Source organism: Protopterus annectens, chromosome 7.part0 (genome assembly GCF_019279795.1).
Source record: "Protopterus annectens isolate FY-2018-M chromosome 7.part0, PAN1.0, whole genome shotgun sequence".
In the NCBI taxonomy this organism is placed as follows: Eukaryota; Metazoa; Chordata; order Ceratodontiformes; family Protopteridae; genus Protopterus; species Protopterus annectens.
In genome coordinates, this window is record NC_056739.1 from 1,156,171,283 (window position 1) to 1,156,193,217 (window position 21,935).

General features: G+C 45.1%; 1 protein-coding gene across 5 annotated transcripts in view; it reads left to right on the forward strand.

The window, feature by feature from the left end:
* The window catches only part of HERC1 (HECT and RLD domain containing E3 ubiquitin protein ligase family member 1), a 3,987,333-nt gene that overhangs the window by 294,715 nt on the left and 3,670,683 nt on the right, over nt 1–21,935 (forward strand). For all 5 annotated transcript variants that reach the window (XM_044077739.1, XM_044077741.1, XM_044077740.1 and 2 more), the window contains exon 5: nt 1,135–1,446. In XM_044077739.1, coding sequence (XP_043933674.1) covers nt 1,135–1,446 — 312 coding nt within the window. The remainder of the gene's footprint in view (nt 1–1,134; nt 1,447–21,935) is intronic.

Below are 21,935 nucleotides of genomic sequence, written 5' to 3' on the forward strand. Positions count from 1 at the left end.
ACAAATGGCTATGTCTGCCTGGGGAGAGGCTTTTTTCTGTAGGCATGGGGGTAAAAAATATAAACATCTTTAAGCAGGCACATCTTTCATGATATACCAGCCTTCTATCCCTCATTTTTGGTAGTCTTTTTTTTCCTGGTACTCTGCTTTCTGCTTTCCTTGTCTTTTCTTCCCTCTGCTCAGTGCTCTTCCCTGAAAAGCTAGTGAGTGATAGATGTGAGATGCATTGTAAGGCATGGTGCGTGGTTCTTGTGCTGCAGCATTAATCCTATAGGGCTTTCTTCTTTTAAGAGCTTTAAGTTTAGAAAGTACATATGTTGTGTAACATGTTGTAGTGGAATTGCCTGTTTAACAGTGTACTAAGTTTTGCAGAGCAAAATGATTAATTAGACCATGTGTTACTTGGCCTTGCTTTGCTGCTCAGTTGCATAAAATCGTTGAGCACTGGTATTATAATACCACATTTCATTCCCACATGTGTTCGTGCTGAATGTGCCATATATTATTGATATGTTAGATAATTGGAACTCTGAGAACAGTGCATTTGTTGTCATAGTTCCTTTTTGATGCACTTGGAGGGTAAACCAGAGGTGCTGACTGCAATGGCTGGGAACAGATGAACTGCCCACTGTCAATTTAGGGACAAACTGATCTTTACCTCTGATTGCTGTGTATGACAGGATGTAGAGATTTAATTTAATGTGTGAACTCTGCTTCATGTGTCAGAACTAATGAATAAATTGATTGGATAGCTTCATCTAGTAGGATTTCTTAAAGATAAATATGTAGTTCAGCTCATGAAATATTTAATTTTTAGTTGTTGAATATGTAATCTTTGCTAAACTTCCATTCACAAAGCATTCAAGGACAGAATTCCATGGGCATGCAACTTGAAGAGGTTATCCTTGTGAGCTTACTTGTGACTTTACTGTTCAAAAGTTCCCAAGATAAACTCTGGAGAAGTATTATTTATTTTTGTCAGACACTTTGTGCAGCCTTTGTAAGTTTGCCTGCATGTGTATAAACATACATCTTTGAGAGCACAGAATAAAAGTACATCTCCTTCACAAAGTTTTAGACAGGAGAAGTGAATTTGTCTTTTACTTAACTCCTTTACGTTCATTTTGTTTGTAGATTGAAGCTGGACAGTACTGTACATTTGTCATTTCTGCTGATGGGTCTGTCAGAGCCTGTGGGAAAGGAAGTTATGGCAGACTTGGACTCGGAGACTCCAATAATCAGTCAACTTTGAAGAAATTGACTTTTGAACCTCATAGAGCCATTAAAAAAGTGTCCTCTTCAAAAGGGTCTGATGGTCATACCCTAGCTTTTACTACAGAAGGTGAAGTGTTCAGCTGGGGTGATGGTGACTATGGAAAGCTTGGACATGGAAACAGCTCAACACAGAAGTATCCCAAACTGATACAAGGCCCTCTTCAGGGAAAGGTGTGTTTACACATTTCTGTTAATTTTGACTTTTGGGCTTGGATGTTGCAGGAGGAAAACAGTTCTGTGTTTTACATTCTCTAATTTCACACGTGATTATAGTTTTTCTTCTTGGTATATCTAAAATATTTGGGTTGATATGTATAGGCACTGTGTACTGGGAAAATGTCGTAGTACTCGAAGTTCAACAAAAGAAAAACAATCTTAAACTGTTGTGAAATTGAGGAGTGATTCTTTATCTTTGATAATCCTAGGTGTTCTAGATGTTAGAATTCGCTGCTCTTTGTAGTAGCTTGCATTTCATTTCCAGTTGGGTTCTTTCTGTGGTCATTGTATCAGATATTAATTTCCTCTGTCTTTCACCTGGAAATGGGTATATTACATCCTTGTTGATTGACATGTGTAAACATGCAGCCACTGACTCTGGGTCTTAATTTGAAAGATCTCTGCCAAAGTCCTTCCTTTCTTATCCTGTATGGCTGTTCAAAACGGACATTGTACATTTGCAAGCAAAGGTATGCATATTCAGATGTTTAGTAATGTTTCCTGAGGTGATGGTACTCTCTGTAAAATGTCTTTAACTGAGCTACTAAGTAGTACTGTACATTTCTCAGAGTTATCAGTATTTTAGTACATTTTTGTGTCATGTAATGCAGTATGGATGCTAAAGAATTATAAATATTTTGCAACTGAGTTTTAAACATTTAAATTCTTTATTCGTTGCAATTAGTGAACAACATGCACAGCTGTTTGAAAGAATGTGTGAAGTAAAGTATGTTGTTTTTTTCTGTGATAAAAGCTTTTAATGTTAAGTAACACTGTTCCTTTCTCTATCACTTAAAGATTAGAACCTTTAGCAACTCATTGCCAATTGCAGTTAATTTTCTTTAGAGGTAAAGATTTCTTTAGTGGTTGTTTTGAATGCTGAATCCTTTGAGCTATGTTGAGCAAGACAGACTTTTCCAGAATTTTCCTACCAAGATCGGGCACTGTAAAGAAGAATTTTCAGTGGATCAGAGTGCTATATGTACTCTTTCTGTTGTCCTTGTTGCTGGACTGTAAGTAGAAGAGGGGTAGGACAGTCCTCCATTTCCTTTCCACTGGCTGTCATTTAGCACTGGCTGTAGTTATAAAAGCTAAGATCTGATGATGTCCTTCAAGGATGCATCTGCAGTCGTAACATATGGGTTGTCCTGCCTCAGGCAGCCCTTCGGTTGGCCGGATTCCAAAGTCTGGGTCCGGCCTCGGCTGATGTCGCACTTTCCCCGACGTCATAGCTACTGGGGTATAAAGGCGTCAGCCGACACCATTTTCCCCAGTCTTTCTTGCCGCGCGGTGCCCGAAGCAGAAGCTGTTCGCAAGTGCCGGTCGGTCAGATCCAGAGATTTCAGCTACCGAATACTTCGAAAAAAGCTAAGTACCCCGTTGGGGACTCTTTCTTGCCTCAGCCGATGTCAGACAAAGTAAATAATTGTTTAACTTGTGGGAAACAAATACCTCATAAGGATTTCCATTCTTACTGCCTTCCCTGCTTAGGCCCAGACCACGACGTATCAGCTTGTTTAGCCTGTGCCTCCTTCAACCGACGGACTCTTAGACGTCGGTCGGAGTTTGCAGAAGAATTTTTCGGTTCCGCTTTTGCATATAAAATGCCGTCGGAGACTCCGACTTCGCATTTGGCCAAAAAACGCAGGGAAAGGGACCGACACTCGCGGCCCGCGGTTTCAGCTGAAACGACGGCTAGGCCTACCGCGAGTGTCTCTGTTTCGGCTGAAACCGAGCCCTCGGTTCTTCCTACGACAGAAACCTTAACTCCGACAACCGAGGCCACTGAGGCCCCGGCCGAGTCGGCTTCAGAAATCCCTATCGAAGCTAGCGCTCAAGATTTGTCCGACACCATTCCATTGGACATATCTACACCTGCACGTGGGGCAGCTAGGCCCCCAGCTTCTATGTCTATTAAGGCCTTCTCCAGGGCTAAAGCTGCCAAACTTTCAAAAGCTTTACCTGCCAAATCTACTTCTCAGAGGCCTTCCTCTAGTTCTCAGATTCTCAGTCTTGCTGAGGACCTGATATCCTTGATTAGAGGCTCCCAACCTCACCCAGACAGGGCCTCCCAACCATCACCAGACAAAAGGCCTAGGACTGAACCCTCTGAACCTGTCTCCTCTGATTACTCCACGGATGGATCTGATTTGTCAGACCATCAAGAAGGGGCCTATTCTCCTTTCGAGGATTCAGATGCTGAAGATTCTATCCCTTCTGCCTCCCCTCCTGAAGAATTTTCCTTTGGGGAGACCTTGCACTCTGAGGGAACACTTTCAATGGCAGGGTCAGGATTTTTCTGATTCGAGAAAAAGGCTAAGGACTTTTTTACATTTGCCCCAACATAGGCCCTTAGCCATACCACCAGTGCTAACTGTAATTGATGATGTGTATAATGATGATGTCCTTCAAGGATGCATCTGCAGTCATAACAAATGGGTTGTCCTGTCGTCAGGCAGCCCTTCGGTCGGCCGGATTCCAAAGTCTGGGTCCGGCTTCGGCTGATGTCGCACTTCACCCGACGTCATCTCTGCTGGTCTTCGAGTATAAAGGCATCAGCCGACGCCATTTTCCTCAGTCTTTCTTGCCACGTGGCGCCCGAAGCAGAAGCTGTTCGCAAGTGCCGGTCGGTCAGATCCAGAGATTACTACTACCGAATACTACTTCGAAGACTTCTAAAAGCTAAGTACCCCGTTGGGGACTCTTTCTTGCCTCAGCCGATGTCAGAAAAAGTAAATAACTGTTTAACTTGTGGGAAACAAATACCTCATAAAGATTTCCACTCTTACTGCCTACCTTGTTTAGGCCCAGACCACGACGTAGCAGCCTGTTTAGCCTGTGCTTCCTTCAACCGACGAACGCTTAGGTGTCGGTCGGAGTTTGCTGAACAGTTTTTCGGCTCAGATTTTGCGTACATTATGCCGTTGGATCCTCCGACTACCCAAATTGTTAAAAAACGCAAAGAAAAAGACCGACACTCGTGGTCCGCAGTTTCGGCCGAAACCACGGTTAAGCAAGCCGCGAGTGTCTCGGTTTCGTCCGAAACCGAGAAAACGGGTCAATCTTCAGCCGAATCCATGACTACTACTGAGGCTCCTGCTACCTTAGTTGAATCGGCCTCTGAAGTTTTGCCTACTACTGTGGTTCCTAGTGAATTATCAGACACCATCCCTTTGGATGTCTCTACCCCAGCACTTGGTGCTGCTAGGCCTCCTGCAGCCATGTCTATAAAGGCCTTTGCCAGGGCTAAAGCAGCCAAAACTGTTAAATCAGTGCCTGTTAAGGCCCCCTCACACAGGCCCACTTCTAGTTCACAAATGCTTACTCTGGCAGAGGATTTAATCTCCTTAATTAGGGGATCCCAATCTCACCCAGACAGGGCCTCTCAGCCTCCAGAAAAGAGATCTAGAGCAGAGCCCCCCGAGCCAGTGTCCTCTGATGATTCTTCGGATGACTCAGACATTACAGATCAGCCAGAGGCTCCTTTTCTACTTATGAAGATTCCGATGCTGAAGAATCCATTCCATCTGCCTCTCCACCAGAGGAATTTTCCTTTGGGGAAACATTACATGCCATGAGAGAACAATTCCAATGGCAGGGACAAGATTTCTCAGATTCAAGAAAAAGGCTTAGGACTTTTCTGCACTTACCACAACATAGGCCCTTAGCTATACCTCCAGTTCTGCCTGTTGTGGATGATGCATTTAATGATGTTTGCACTGCTCCTGATACTTTACCTCCAGCCCCTGCCAAACCAGATAGATGTTACAGGGTGCCAGACACTCATCACCACCTATACAAGGCCCCACTTGCAGATCCTGAGACTATATCCCAGGGGCCTAAGGCAGTAGCTTCGACCTCAGCAAAAAACCCTCTCCCTTCTGAAAGGGAATCCAGGTCCTTAGAGAGATGGGGGAAAAAAGTTTACACCTCTTCTACTCTCTCAGCTAGAGCTTTAAACTGTCAGTTTCACATGATCCAATACCAAGAGTTTATGCTTGATCAGTTAACTAAGAAGCTGTCCTCTGATGACTCCTTAGATAAGAAATATGTTTTAGAAATGGTGAATAACATTCAGCAGGTTAGTAACCATTCTTTAAAATGTGGCTATGATGCACTGGAGGCTTCATTTAGATCAGCCATGACTGGCACAGTGATAAGAAGGCATGCATGATTGAAAGAACAGGTCTTGCCGGATCATGTTAAAGCAAAGCTGTTAGATGCTCCTATGGATAAGGCCAGTCTATTTGGTACCCCTGCTCAGCAAGTAATGAAGAAAATGGAAGAGAAGGCAAAATCTGTACAAACAGTCAAGGATTTCTTACAGGTTCAGCCCCCAAGGTTTAGCAGGAACTGGCCTGCCAAAAATTGGTCCTTTCCAGACTCCTCAAAATCTCAAAGAGGCAGGAATAGACGCTCTAGAGGCAGAAATCAATCCAGAGGAGGTGCCTATAGAGGACGCCAGTGGCAAGGCAATAACCAGCGAGGCACAGACACAACCACTGCCACTGCAACAGGACAATCACAGTGACTTGGCTCTGACACCGCCTACCAGGGAGCAAATAGCAGCACCTGTAGGCGGAAAGTTAGCCTTATTTTCGAAAAATTGGCACTATATCACAAAAGACAAGTGGATTTTGCAAACCATAGACCAAGGCTACAGGTTCCACTTCCACACCTTACCAGTAAAAAGAGGAATGCCAAACCTACCTCCAAATCAAAAAACAGAAGCTCTAAAGCAGATAGCTCAATTAACAAAGATGAGAGCTGTGGAAAGAGTACCAATAACACAACAGGGCCAAGGATTCTACTCCAGACTCTTCCTAGTACCAAGAAAAGAGAAAAGTTGGAGACCTATTCTCAACCTGTCCGTCTTAAACACATACATCATTGTCCCAAAATTCAAAATGCTGACCCTACAGCAACTTCTTCCCATGCTGGGCAAGGAGTGTTGGCTGGTAACTCTAGATCTCAAGGAGGCATACCTGCACGTCCCCATATGACCAAATTGCAGAAAATACCTCAGATTTCTTGCAGGATCAGAGCATTATCAATTCTCAGCATTGCCCTTTGGCTTATCTACTGCACCCAGAGTATTCACAAAATGCCTGGCATCAGTGATCGCTCATTGCAGGCTACAGGGAATCCAAATTTATCCATACCTGGACGACTGCCTGTTACAAGCGGACAACAAAAGCAAGCTGACAACAGATTTACAAAGGGTCATTTGCTTACTACAAGCCCTGGGATACACAGTCAATTTAAAAAAGTCAAGACTGATACCATCCCAGACAAGAACATTCTTGGGTGCGGAATTGGACACAGTAAAACAAATGGCATTCCTAACTGCAGAAAAACAAGAACAACTCCTCTTTACTTCTTGGCATTAACAAAGCAGAACAAACTAACAGCAAGAAAAGTACTGCAGGCCTTGGGCTTCATGGCATCATGCATAATCCTGGTCGCCCATGCCAGACTGCATATGAGAAAGCTACAGTGGTACCTAAAGAATTTATGGTCTCAACACAGGCACAGCTTAGAAACCGAAATCCCACTAATCCCATGCCTGAAACAAGAGTTCCTATGGTGGGCTCAAGCATGCCAGTCAAACCCAGGCTTACCCTTCCACAACTTTCAAGCAAACCAAACCATCACAACGGACGCCTCAGACCTAGGCTGGGGGGGGCGCACATGTTGGACAAGTGCATACAAGGATTGTGGACTCCAGACCAGCTGCACCTGCACATAAACCAAAAAGAAATGCTGGCAGTAAAACTAGCAATCCAGAAATTCAGACCATTCCTCAAAGAAGGCCATTTAATGATAAGGACAGACAACACCACAGTCATGTGGTACATCAACAAACAGGGAGGCACTCATTCATACCCCCTATGCAGAATGACTCTGGACCTTTGGAATATGGCTCTGAGCTACAACATCCAGTTACAGGCAATATTTGTGCCGGGAAAGAAAACACCCTAGCAGACATGTTAAGCAGAACCACCTCGGATGCTCACGAATGGATGCTACACCCGGACATCTTCAAGGCCATCACAAAGAAATGGGGAATGCCACAAATAGACCTATTCGCATCCCCACTCAATCACCAGCTCAAAAAATTCTGCACAAGGACATGCCACCCACTTCCATGGAAGGTGGACTCTCTATCCTTCAGTTGGAAAGGCCTGACAGCATATGCATTTCCACCTCTTCCTTTGATGCACAAGGTACTACTGAAAATCAAAGAGGAACGTCCAAGGATAATTCTGATAGCTCCGAATTGGCCAAGACAACACTGGTATCCCTTGCTGAGGAGCATGTCTCAGGGGAGAATGTGGTCAATACCCCTGATGCCTTTGATGTTAACTCAGAACAGCTACAACATCATGCACCCAAACCTAAAAACCTTGCAACTGACTGCCGGGAACATCACATAACAGCAACTAACCCAGACTTATCCCAAAGGGTTAAAGACATTATCCTTGAAGCCCGCAGACCTTCAACAAGAAGGAACTATGCAGGAAAATGGAAAAAGTTTGTCATTTGGAGTACTGAAAGAGGAAAAGATGTGTCGAATATAGATATTGCTAACATCCTGGAGTACTTGGCAGAGCTTCTACATACGGGCCTGTCCTATTCCTCCATCAAGATACATGCATCAGCTATTTCCGCAGAATACAGCTTCGATCCACCTGTCTTTTCGCATCCTCTAATCAGGCAATTCCTCAGAGGGATCAAGAATGTAAAACCTCCTAGGAAACCACCATTACCAGCATGGGATTTGAACTTTGTGCTAGAAAAATTGACACTCCCTCCATTTGAACCAGCAGCAACAGCAGATCTTCAACACCTATCATGGAAAACTGCTTTCCTACTGGCAATTACTTCAGCAAGGAGGGTTTCGGAGCTACAGACCCTAATGGCAGTACAACCCTTCCTAATCTTCCATCAAGATAGTGTCCATGAGAACTAATCCTACATTTATGCCTAAGGTGGTATCCAGAGTGTCTTTAAACCAGGCAATCCACCTACCTACCTTCTTTCCCAATCCACAGAACAGGGGGGAAAGGCTGCTGCATACCTTGGATGTACATAGACAGTTACGCTACTACCTGGACAGAACCAAAAGTAACAGAAAAACTGACCAGCTTTTAGTAGCCTATGCAACAGGAAGGGAAGGAAAAGCAATTTCCAAACAGACAATCTCCAAATGGATAGGAAATTGCATAAGATTCTGTTACTCCTACCATGGAAGACCAGTTCCACAGAACATAAGACCTCATTCTACAAGGGCTACAGCCACTACCACAGCTTTCTTACGAGGAGTGGCAACCAAGGACATTATTGAGGGCTACTTGGACCTCCGTGCATACATTTGCCAAGCATTATAATTTACCTCTATACTCTAGATCCCGAGCAGGGTTTGCCACTGCTGTATTGCAAGGGATCCTAACTACACCATAATTCTTCTTCCTCCTCCCTAGTTTGGCTATGGTATTCTACCCATTTGTTATGACTGCAGATGCATCCCTGAAGGACATAGTACAGTTTTGTACCTACCATAAATGTAGATGTCCGAACAGGATAGCATCTGCAGTCAGGATTACCCACCCTCCTTCCCTCTGTGGTACTCCTAGGTATTTACCCTCCTAATAGCTAGCTGGGGAGTCTTTTATGGTGTATTTGTTTGTATATATGTACATACATGCTTATTTTTGTGTTTGCCTTCTACTATTTTGGAAACATTGGCATTTATCCAAAATTTAGCTTTCCTAGAGGGCAACTGGCATCTGGGGCAAGAAACACTGAGGAAAATGGCGTCGGCTGATGCCTTTATACCCAAAGACCAGCAGAGATGACGTCGGGTGAAGTGCGACATCAGCCGAAGCCGGACCCAGACTTTGGAATCCGGCCGACCGAAGGGCTGCCTGACGACAGGACAACCCATTTGATGTTCTTCGTTTTCCATTGCTGCAGTCCTTACTATTGGGTATAGTCCGCATCCAGTCGGCCCGAATACCAGAGTATAAGGCTGACGTCGGTCAGGCGCATTAGACTGACGCCAGTACGTCAGGGTACTAATGCGCATGACCGCGTCATATCCTCAGTCTTTTCGTGGTCCGATGCAGAAGCAGTTTTGGTGCAGGTTGTGAAATATTTCGAAGCGGAGTTTCAGACCGAATCAGAGTTGGCTAAGTACCCGTTGGGGAACATTTTGGTTTTTTTGCCTCAGTATTTAACCGGATGTCAGAAAAAGTGAATAACTGTATTTCTTGGGGGAAACAAATACCTCATAGGGTTTACCATACATTGTGTATACCTTGTTTAGGCCTGAGCACGGCGTTGTTGGTTGCCGCTCTTGTGCTAGGTTTAACAAACGCACTATTAAGAGGAGGTTAGACTGTGCCAGATTAGTGTTTGGGAAGCGTTGCAATTATAAAATGCCGCCGGATGCTCCGGCCCGAGAAGCGCAAACAAGGTTGATGACCGGCAGTCCCGGACGTCGGTTCTTTAGGGCTCAGTGGAGCCAGAGGTTTTGCCAGGAGTTTCTATGGAGTCTCAGGCAGAAACTTTACTGTTACAGGATGTACCTCTCAGGAGGCAGGCCAGGCTGAGGGGCTCTCAGGTAACTATTCTTCCTCTCTCCCAAAGTAGTTAGAGCCTCTCCTTCTGTTGCCAAAACTTCTTTTAGAGGTAGGCCAAGTTCAGCTTCAGTAGGGGCTTCTCCTAGCATTTCGGGTTCTGTACCTAAGAAACATATGCTTAAAATGGCAGAAGTTTGATTACTATGATTAGAGGTTCTATGGGCCCTCCTGATAAGAGGCCTAGGGTGGAACCAGAGTTTGACAGTTTTGAACAGGGTTCAGGGGCTTCTGAGTCTTATGAAGATTTGCAGGAGTATCCTCATTATTCTGATTCTGATGTGGATGATGCCACTCCTTGACTTCTCCTCCTGAGGATTTTTCATTTTCAGAGACTCTGCATTCCATGAGGGAGCACTTTAAATGGGAAGGCCAGGATTACTCTGATTCCAGGAAGAGGCTTAGGGAATTCTTGTTTTACCCCAGCATAGGCTCTTAGCTCTACCTGCTGTGTTGGATCTGGTGGAAGATGTTTTGCAGAGGCGTACCTTAACCCTGATTCTTTGCCTCCTGCTCCTGTTAAACGTGATAGGTACTATAGGGTGCCCGAAGCTCATAAGTATTTGTTTAAGAGTCCTAGACCCAGAAACTGTTTCTCAGGGCCTAAAGGTGTTAAGGCCTCTGTGGTTAAAATCCTGTTCCCACTGACAAAGAGGCAAGGGCTGGATAGGTGGGGTAAGAAAGTGTATACTTCTTCCATAGCCATGAGAGCGTTGAATTGTCAGTTTCACATGCTGAAATATCAAAATTATCTCCTTTCACAATTGAAATCTAAGGTGGATGCTTTGGCGGAAGGTATTGATTGTAAAGAATTGCTGGATTTAGTTTATGTGTCTGAACAAGTGGGCAAGCATTCTTTGCAATGTGGTTTTGATGCTGTGCAGGCCTCCTCGAGGGTGGCTGCCACTAGTTCTGTTCTTCGCAGGCATGCCTGGTTGAGGGATCAAAATTTGGCTGAGCATGTTAAGACAAGGATTTTGGATGCTCCTTTACAGTCTGATGTGTTGTTTGGTTCACCTGTGGAAGCAGTTTTAAAGAAAATGGAGGACAAAGCTAAGTCTATGCAAACTGTTAAAGATTTTTGCAGGTACAGCCACCAAGTTTAGTAGAAATTGGCCTGCTAAGGGGTGGACATGTCCTGCTTATGATTCCCAGTCTAGGGGTAGGTCTAGGCGTGGTAGGGGCAGGGCTCAAGGTTCTTTTGCCTAGAACAGGAGTTCACCTGCTCAGACTTCTGGTGAGGGCAGGGGTCAGTCCTTTAACAGACCCAATGACCTGCCTTTTCAGCTGCCAGTAGATTCTCGCCTGGCAGCCCCTTTGGGAGGACGACTGTCTCTTTTCAAAGAAAATTGAGATTTAATTACTCAAGACAGATGGGTGTTGGACATCATTCACCACGGTTACAGATTTTATTTCCATACAATGCCCCTTTCAAAGGCATGCCAGACGCTCCTCCTCCACAAAGAAAAGTGGCTCACAGGCAAGTTTCTCAGTTACTCCAAATGGGGCCATTCAGCCAGTCCCTGTATCAGAAAGGGGCCTAGGATTTTATTCGCATGTTCCTAGTACCAAAGAAGGGGAACACGTGGAGACCGATTTTGGATTTATCTCCTCAACACTTATCTGGACATTCCCAAGTTCAAAATGTTGACGTTACAACAGCTTCATTAACTGCTGGGCAAAGATCACTGGATGGTAACTTTAGATCTCAAGGAAGCTTACCTTCATGTGCCTATCAGGCTAAGTTACAGGAAGTATCTGCGGTTTCGAGCTGGAGATTCTCATTATCAGTTCTCTGCATTGCCCTTTGGCTTATCTACTGCGCCCAGAGTATTCACAAAGGTTCTGGCTCCAGTGATAGCTTACTTCAGGCTACAAGGAATTCAAATCTATCCTTATTTAGACGACTGCCTGATTCTGGCTCAAGAAAGGAAGACCTTCTACAGCATCTGGAATATGTTATAGCAGTGCTAAGATGCCTAGGGTATTCTGTCAACGAAATAAAGTCCAGTCTAGTACCCTCTCAAGACATGTGCTTTCTGGGTGTGAGACTGAATACAGCAGCCCAGATGGCCATTTTAACCCGCGACAAACAAAAGAGTCTATCACTTTACTTCCATCAACTATCTCATCAGTCCGTGCTGACTGCAAAGACAGTCCTTCAAGCATTAGGGTTCATGGCATCTTGTATTCTGGTGCTTCCCAATGCCAAACTGCATATGAGGAAGTTACAATGGTATCTCAAAAATGTATGGACACAGCACTGCCAGGATTTAGACACTGTCATTCAAATAATACCTTGCCTTCAAAGAGAATTTTGTGGTGGGCTCAGGAATGTCACCTAAACAAGGACTCTCTGTGACCCGGCCAGAGGCGAGTCAGATTTTAACGACAGATGCCTCGGACATTGCTTGGGGAGCTCATCTAAATGGAAAGTGGATCCAAGACAAGTGGCCTGCCAGACTACAGCATCTACATATCAACATGAAGGAGATGTTAGCAGTCCAGTTCGCATTACTGGCTTTCAAGGAGTTACTTCTTCAGGGCAGGTGTTGATTCTAACAGACAACACAACTGTCATGTGGTACATCAACAAACAAGGGGGAACACATTCTTATCCGCTATGCAGGCAAGCAATGATTTTATGGGAGACTGCGCTACGCTTGCACCTAACTCTTCAGGCAAGGTTTCTGCCAGGAGCACAGAACTCCTTAGCAGATGTGTTAAGCAGACAAATCATGGATCCCCACGGGTGGAAACTGGATCTTCATGTATTTCAGAAATTGACAGTGTCATGGGGAACCCCAGACATAGATCTGTTCGCTTCTCCTAAACCACCAGCTGCCACAGTTTTGCACAAAGGGTTTCATCACACAGCTTGGAAAGTGGATGCTCTGTCTTTCAGTTGGACAAACCTTCATGTGTATGCCTTTCCACCTCTGCCTCTTCTTCCAAAGGTACTGTTAAAGGTCAGACAGGACAGGCCAAGGATGATTTTGATAGCTCCAGATTGGCCTCGGCAACACTGGTACCCACTACTACGAGTCTGGTAAAGAAGCCTCCATGGCCTTTACCTTTGATTCCACATCTGTTATCCCAGAAGGACGGTCATCTGCTCAATGTCAAGCTTCACTCTCTTCATCTGACAGCCTGGCATATTCTGTGTTGAAACACAGCAGGTCTCAACTTCCTCAACAAGTTTTAAATGTGATTATGGAAGCTAGAAGACCTAGTACAAGGAAAGTGTACGAGAAAAATGGAAGAGATTTTTATTTTGGAGTAAAACAAAGAATTTGGAGATTTCTGAGCCTAATTTGAGTATGGCTCTTCAATATCTTACTGAGTTACTGGACAAGGGTCTGTCCTTCTCTTCCATTAAGATTCATGCTGCAGCAATCTCAGCTCACTATGATTGTGACCCACCATTGTTTTCGCATCCTTTGTTCAAGCAGTTTCTTAGAGGGCAAAGAATATAAGACCCCCACGTAGAGCTCCTACTCCTGCTTGGGATCTCAATTTTGTGTTGGAAAAACTTACTCTACAACCTTTTGAGCCGGCTACTGCTGAATTGAAATATTTGTCATGGAAGACTGCTTTTTGTTGGCTATTACTTCTGCAAGAAGGGTGTCTGAGTTGCAGGCCCTTATGGCAGTCGAGCCCTTTGATTTTCCATAAGGATAGGTATCATTTAATCCTTCCTTTATGCCTAAGGTGGTTTCTAGTGTGGCTTTAAACCAAACTATTCATTTGCCTACTTTTTATGCAGACCCCCAAAATAAAGGGGGAAAAGATTTTGCATACTTTAGATGTACACAGGCAATTGCGTTATTACTTAAGCAGGACTAAGGATTTTAGGCAGTCTCAGCAGTTGTTTGTTTCTTTGCTTTGAGTTGGGCAAGCCTGTGTCAAAACAAACTATTTCTAGGTGGATTGGCTTTTGCATTGCATTTTGTTATTCCCATCATGGCAAGGAGATTCCAGCTGGGATTAGGCCTCATTCCACTAGGGCTACTGCCACTTCAACACCATTCCTGGGTGGCAACTAAGGATATTTTGGAAGCAGCTACTTGGAGTTCAGTGCATACTTTCTCTAAGCATTATCACCTTCCTATCTACTCTAAGTCTAGGGCTGGTTTTGCCACAGCTGTTTTGCAAGGCATGTTGTCAGCTCCTGCTTCTTTATGATTTGCCAGCCTCCCTTACCTCTGCTTTGGGATTCTACCCAATAGTAAGGACTGCAGCAATGGAAAACGAAGAACATAGTACAGTTTTGTACCTACCATAAATGTAGATGTTCGAGGATTCCATTGCTGCAGTCCCTCCCTCCTTCCTCTGTGTTTAGGGGTGGTTGTATAGGTGAGTTTACATGCTTATATTTTTGTATATATTGTTCATGTTTTGGTGCAGGTATTTTGGGCTTTGTCTTTTTAGGGTCTGACATCTAAAGACTGAGGATATGGCGCGGTCATGCGCATTAGTACCTGGCGTACTGACGTCAGTCTAATGCGCCCTGACCGACGGCGCTTCATACTCTCTCTGGTATTGGCCGACTGGATGCGGACTATACCCAATAGTAAGGACTGCAGCAATGGAATCCTCGAACATCTACATTTATGGTAGGTACAAAACTGTACTTTATGACTGCAGATGCTATCCTGTTCGGACATCTACATTTATGGTAGGTACAAAACTGTACTTTAGTTCTGCACCTGATTCTCTTCCTCCGGCCCCTGCCAAACCTGACAGATATTACAGGGTCCCGGATTCTCCCTTCCACCTGTATAAAGCCCATGCTGCAGATCCAGAAACTATTTCACAGGGCCCAAAAGGTGTTGCAGCTGCCACTGCCAAAAATCCCCTACCCTCTGACAGAGAGTCTAGAGCATTAGAGAGATGGGGTAAAAAGGTTTATACATCTGCTACTCTTTTTGCCAGGGCTTTAAACTGTCAATTCCATATGATACAGTACCAAGAATATTTGTTAGATCAGCTGAATAAGAAGCTATCTTCTACTGAACCTTTAGACCGTAAATCCCTTCAGGATTTGGTACACAACTCTCAGCAGGTCAGTAATCATTTCTTAAAATGTGGCTATGATGCACTGGAGGCTTCATTTAGACCAGCTATGACTGGGGCAGTAATTCGTAGGCATGCCTGGCTAAAAGAGCAATCCCTGCCAGACCATGTCAAGGCTAAGCTCCTAGATGCTCCAATGGAGAAACAAAGTTTATTTGGCTCCCCTGCACAGGAGATTCTAAAGAAGGTGGAAGAAAAAGCTAAATCTGTACAAACAGTAAAGGAATTTCTACAGGTCCAACCTCGGAGGTTCAGCAGAAACTGGCCTTCCAAGAATTGGTCCTTTCCAGACACCTCCAGAGCACAGAGAGGCAGAAATAGATGCCCTCGAGGCAGAGGTCAATCCAAAGGTGCCTATAGGGGCCGTCAGTGGCAGCCTGCCAACCAGAGGAGTACTGCCACAGCTGCAACTACAACCACTAGCACAGGACAGACACAATGACTTGACTCTGATGGACATTGCAAACAATAGACAAAGGATACAGGTTTCACTTCCACACTTTACCAAAAAAGAGCGGAATGCCAAACCTACCACCAAATCAGAAGCCAGAGGCTTTAAGACAAATCAAAAATTTACTTCAGATGAAAGCGATAGAAAGAGTACCATCTATGGAACAAGGCTAAGGATTTTACTCCAGACTATTCCTTGTACCAAGAAAAGAAAACCAATGGAGGCCTATTCTCGACTTGTCCGCACTGAACACATTTCTCATTGTACCAAAATTGAAAATTCTGACCCTACAGCAACTTCTTCCCATGTTGGGCAAGGAGTCTTGACTGGTGACTCTAGATCTCAAGGAGGCATACCTGCACGTCCCTATCCGACCAGATTGCAGAAGACACCTCAGATTTCTTGCAGGATCAGAGCATTATCAATTCTCAGCATTGCCCTTTGGCTTATCTACTGCGCCCAGAGTATTCACGAAATGCCTGGCATCAGTAATTGCACATTGCAGACTTCAGGGAATTCAAATCTACCCATACCTGGACGACTGCCTAATACAAGCGGACAACAAGACAAAATTGATAAAGGATTTGGCCTATGTCATACACCTGCTACAGGCCTTGGGATACACAGTCAGCATCCAAAAGTCAAGACTAGTGCCATCCCAAAGGATAACCTTTTTGGGTGCAGATCTGGACACAATAACTCAGATGGCTTTTCTCACAGAAGAAAAATAAAAACAACTTCCAGATTATTTCATGACTTTGACAAGACAAACTCAGCTTACTGCAAGGAAAGTCCTGCAGGCCCTGGGTTTCATGGCATCCTGCATAATCTTGATCCCACATGCCAGGCTGCATATGAGAAAATTACAATGGTACCTAAGGAATGTATGGTCTCAACACAGACACAGTCTAGAAATCATGATAACAATCATTCCATGCCTTCAAAAGGAATTCCTGTGGTGGGCTCAGGCCTGCCAGTCCAACAGAGGGTTGCCTTTCACGAAACCAAAACCAAGGCAGACCATCACCACGGATGCCTCAGACCTAGGATGGGGAGCACACATGGAGGACAAATGTATCCAAGGCCTATGGTCTCAAGGACAGTTAAACTTGCACATAAACCAAAAGGAGATGCTGGCAGTGAAGCATGCAATCGAGGCATTCAAACCATTCCTCCAGCAAGGACATCTGCTGATAAGGATGGACAACACCACGGTCATGTGGTACAAAACAGGGAGGCACGCATTCCTACCCTCTATGCCGGATGGCAATGGATCTGTGGAACATAGGCCTGAATCTCAATATCCAGCTGCAGGCCATATTTGTACCAGGAAAAGAGAATTCACTAGCAGACAGCTTAAGCAGGACTACCACGGATGCTCACGAATGGATGCTGCATCCAGACATCTTCAAACTCATAACAAAGAAATGGGGATTGCCAGAGATAGACCTGTTCGCCTCCCCTCTCAACCAGCAACTGAAGAAATTCTGCTCAAGGACATACCACCCACAAGCCTGGAGGGTGGACTCTCTCTCTTTCAGCTGGAATGCCCTAATAGTGTATGCATTCCCACCTCTCCCATTGATGTACAAGGTTCTTCTGAAGATCAGGGAGGAACAGCCAAAGGTGATACTAATAGCTCTGGACTGGCCAAGACAACACTGGTATCTGCTACTGAAAAACATGTCTCAGGCGAACTCATGGCCTCTACCCCAATGGCCTCTTCTTCTAACGCAGAACAATTTCAAGACCCTGCATCCAAGTTTGAAAACTCTGCAACTAACTGCCTGGAAAATTGCTTAAGGCCAAACCAAACTTTCTTATCTCAGAGGGTCAAGGACATTATCCTGGAGTCTCGCAGACCCTCCACCAGGAAAGCATACTCTGCTAAATGGAGGAGATTCCTCATTTGGAGCACATCAAAGGGCATAGATGTTACAGTGGCAAACCTAGCACACATCCTAGAATACTTAGCAGAATTGCTCCACAATGGCCTGTCTTACTCTTCCATTAAGATTCATACTTCAGCAATTTCAGCAGAATACAACATGGATCCGCCTCTCTTCTCTCACCCTCTACTCAGACAATTTCTGAGAGGGATCAAAAATGTTAAACCTCCAAGGAAACCCCCTCTACCTGCATGGGATCTCAATTTTGTGCTGGAAAAATTGACACTACCTCCTTTTGAACCAGCAGCATCAGCAGACTTACAGTTTTTATCTTGGAAAACTGCTTTCCTTGTGGCAATCACTTCAGCAAGAAGAGTATCCGAGCTACAGGCATTAATTGCAGTGCAGCCTTTCATTATTTTTCACCAGGATAGAGTGTCTCTGAGAACCAATCCAACTTTCATGCCAAAGGTGGTATCCAGGGTATCCTTGAACCAAGCCATTCATTTGCCTACGTTCTTCCCTAACCCACAGAACAAAGGAGAGAAACTCTTGCACACCTTGGATATACACAGACAACTACGCTACTATGTGGACAGAACTAAAACTAGCAGAAAAACTGACCAACTTTTGGTAGCCTATGCAACTGGGGTGCAAGGAAAAGCAATTTCCAAGCAGACAATTTCAAAATGGATAGGAACTTGCTTTCGCTTTTGCTACTCTTTTCATGGAAAGACAGCTCCTGAACATATCAGGCCTCATTCCACAAGGGCCACAGCCACCACTACAGCTTTCCTACGAGGAGTGGCTACCAAGGACATTTTAGAATCTGCTACTTGGAGCTCCGTGCATACATTTGCCAAGCATTATAATCTACCTTTATACTCCAGATCCCGAGCAGGCTTTGCAACTGCAGTTTTACAGGGGATCTTAACTACACCATCCTTATCTTAGTACCTCCTCCCCCGTTTGGCTATGGTATTCTACCCATATGTTATGACTGCAGATGCATCCTTGAAGGACATAGTACAGTTTTGTACCTACCATAAATGTAGATGTCTGATAGGTATGCATCTGCAGTCAGGATTACCCACCCTCCTTCCCCTCTGTGGTATTCCTAGGGTGCTTACCCCTGATGTCCTTCAAGGATGCATCTGCAGTCCTTACAAATGGGTTGTCCTGGCCTCAGGCAGCCCTTCGGTCGGCCGGATTCCAAAGTCTGGATCTGGCCTCGGCTGATGTCGCACTTCACCCGACGTCATAGCTGCAGTTCTGCGGGTATAAAGGCATCAGCCGACGCCATTTTCCTCAGTCTTTCTTGCCGCGTGGCGCCCGAAGCAGAAGCTGTTCGCAAGTGCCGGTCGGTCAGAACCAGAGATTACTACTACCGAAGACTTCTAAAAAGCTAAGTACCCCGTTGGGGACTCTTTCTTGCCTCAGCCGATGTCAGAAAAAGTGAATAACTGTTTAACTTGTGGGAAACAAATACCTCATAAAGATTTCCACTCTTACTGCCTACCTTGTTTAGGCCCAGACCACGGCGTAGCAGCTTGTCTAGCCTGTGCTTCTTTCAACCGACGGACGCTTAGGCGTCGGTCAGAATTGCTGTGGAGTTTTTCGACTCCGCTTTTGCTTACAATATGCCGCCGGAAACTCCGACTTCGCAATTAACTAAAAGCAAGGAAAGGACCGACACTCGGTCCGCGGTTTCGGCGAAACGCGGTTAAGCCAGCGAGTGTCTCGGTTTCGGCTGAAACCGAGTCCACGGTTCTTCCTTCGAAAGCTTGCCTCCTACCGAGGCCTCATCCAGCATGGCTGAATCTGCTACTGAAATCCCACCTGCTCTTGCAGGTTCACAGGATTTATCTGATACTATACCTTTAGATATATCTACTCCTGCACGTGGAGCTGCTAGGCCCCTGCATCCATGTCGATTAAGGCTTTTGCTAGGGCTAAAGCAGCAAAATCTACCAAAACTGTGCCTGCTAAGACCCCCCTCACAGGCCTAGCTCTAGTTCTCAAATGCTTAGTCTAGCAGAGGATCTCATTTCTTTGATCCGGGGATCCCAACCTCACCCTGACAGGGCCTCTCACCCACCTCCAGAGAAGAGGCCTAGAGCAGAGCCCCTGAGCCAGTTTCTTCAGATTACTCCTCTGATGATTCAGATAATACAAACCCTCCAGAGGGCCCTTATTCTCCTTATGAGGACTCTGATGCAGAAGACTCCATTCCTTCTGCCTCTCCGCCTGAGGAATTTTCTTTTGGGGAAACCTTGCATGCTATGAGGGAACAATTTCAATGGCAGGGCCAGGATTTTTCAGACTCTAGGAAAAGGCTTAGGACCTTTTGTATTTGCCACAGCATAGGCCTTTAGCCATTCCTCCAGTACTCACTGTTGTGGATGATGCATTTAATGATGCTTGTACTGCTCCTGATTCTCTTCCTCCGCCCCTGCTAAGCCCGACAGGTACTACAGGGTTCGGACACACATTATCATTTGTATAAGGCTCCTTTGCAGATCCTGAAACTATCTCCCAGGGACCCAAGGCTGTAGCAGCTACCTCTGCCAAAACCCCCCTCCCCTCTGAAAGGGAATCTAGGGCTTTAGAGATGGGGTAAAAAAGTTTACACTTCTGCTACTCTTTTGGCTAGGGCCTTAAACTGTCAATTCCACATGATTCAGTATCAGGAATTTATGTTAGATCAGTTAACTAAAAACTGTCCTCGTCTGAACCATTAGACAAAAAATCTGTTCAGGAAATGGTACATAACATTCAGCAGGTCAGTAATCATTCTTTAAAATGCGGCTATGATGCACTGGAGGCTTCCTTTAGATCAGCTATGACTGGTACAGTGATCAGAAGGCATGCATGGTTAAAAGAGCAGTCCTTACCAGACCATGTTAAATCAAAGCTCCTAGATGCTCCCATGGATAAGCTCAATTTGTTTGGCTCCCCTGCACAGCAGGTGCTGAAGAAGGTGGAAGAGAAAGCAAAATCTGTCCAGACAGTCAAGGATTTCTTACAGGTCCAGCCTCCAAGGTTTAGTAGGAACTGGCCTTCCAAGAATTGGTCCTTTCCAGACACTTCCAGAGCTCAGAGAGGCAGGAATAGGCGCCCAAGAGGCAGGGGTCAATCCAGAGGTGCCTACAGGGGACGTCAGTGGCAGCCTAGCAACCAGCGAAGTACTGCCACAGATCCAGCCACCACCACTTCCACAGGACAATCACAGTGACTTGGCTCTGAGACCGCCTACCAGGGAACAACTAGAAGCACCCTTAGGCGGAAAGCTAGCCTTATTTTCAGTAAACTGGCATCACATCACAGGAGACAAATGGATTTTACAGACAATAGACCAAGGTTACAGGTTTCACTTCCATACTCTACCAAGGAAGAGAGGAATGCCAAACCTACCTCCAAATCAGAAGACAAATGCTCTACAACAAATACACCACTTACTAAGGATGAGAGCTATAGAAAGGGTACCGTCCATGGAATAAGGGCAAGGATTTTACTCCAGACTTTTCCTGGTGCCAAGAAAAGAAAACCAATGGAGACCTATTCTCGACCTGTCCGCTCTAAACACATACATCATTGTTCCAAAATTCAAAATGCTGACCCTTCAGCAGCTTCTTCCCATGCTGGGCAAGGAGTCTTGGCTGGTAACTCTAGATCTCAAGGAGGCATACCTGCACGTCCCCATACGACCAAATTGCAGAAGATACCTCAGATTTCTTGCAGGATCAGAGCATTATCAATTCTCAGCATTGCCCTTTGGCTTATCTACTGTGCCCAGAGTATTCACGAAATGCCTGGCATCAGTAATTGCTCATTGCAGGCTTCAGGGAATTCAAATTTACCCTTACCTGGACGACTGCCTGTTACAAGCGGACAACAAAAACAAATTAGAAAAATATTTGAAAAAGGTCATTCATATACTGCAAGCCCTGGGATACACAGTCAATATAAGAAAGTCAAGGCTGGTACCATCCCAGAGGATAACTTTCTTGGGTGCAGAACTGGACACATCAAATCAAATGGCATCCCTCACAGCAGAAAAACAGAAGCAACTTCCTCTCTATTTCATGGCATTAACAAAACCAAACTAGCTAACAGCAAGGAAAGTCCTGCAAGCCCTGGGTTACATGGCATCCTGCATAATATTGATTCCACATGCCAGACTACATATGAGAAAGTTACAATGGTACCTAAGGAATTTATGGTCTCAGCACAAGCACAGCCTAGAAACCCAAATTCCAATAATTCCATGCCTGAAGCAAGAATTCCAATGGTGGGCTCAGGCCTGTCAATCGAACAAAGGGATGCCCTTCCACAGCACTCAACCAAGCCAGACTATCACAACGGACGCTTCAGACCTCGGTTGGG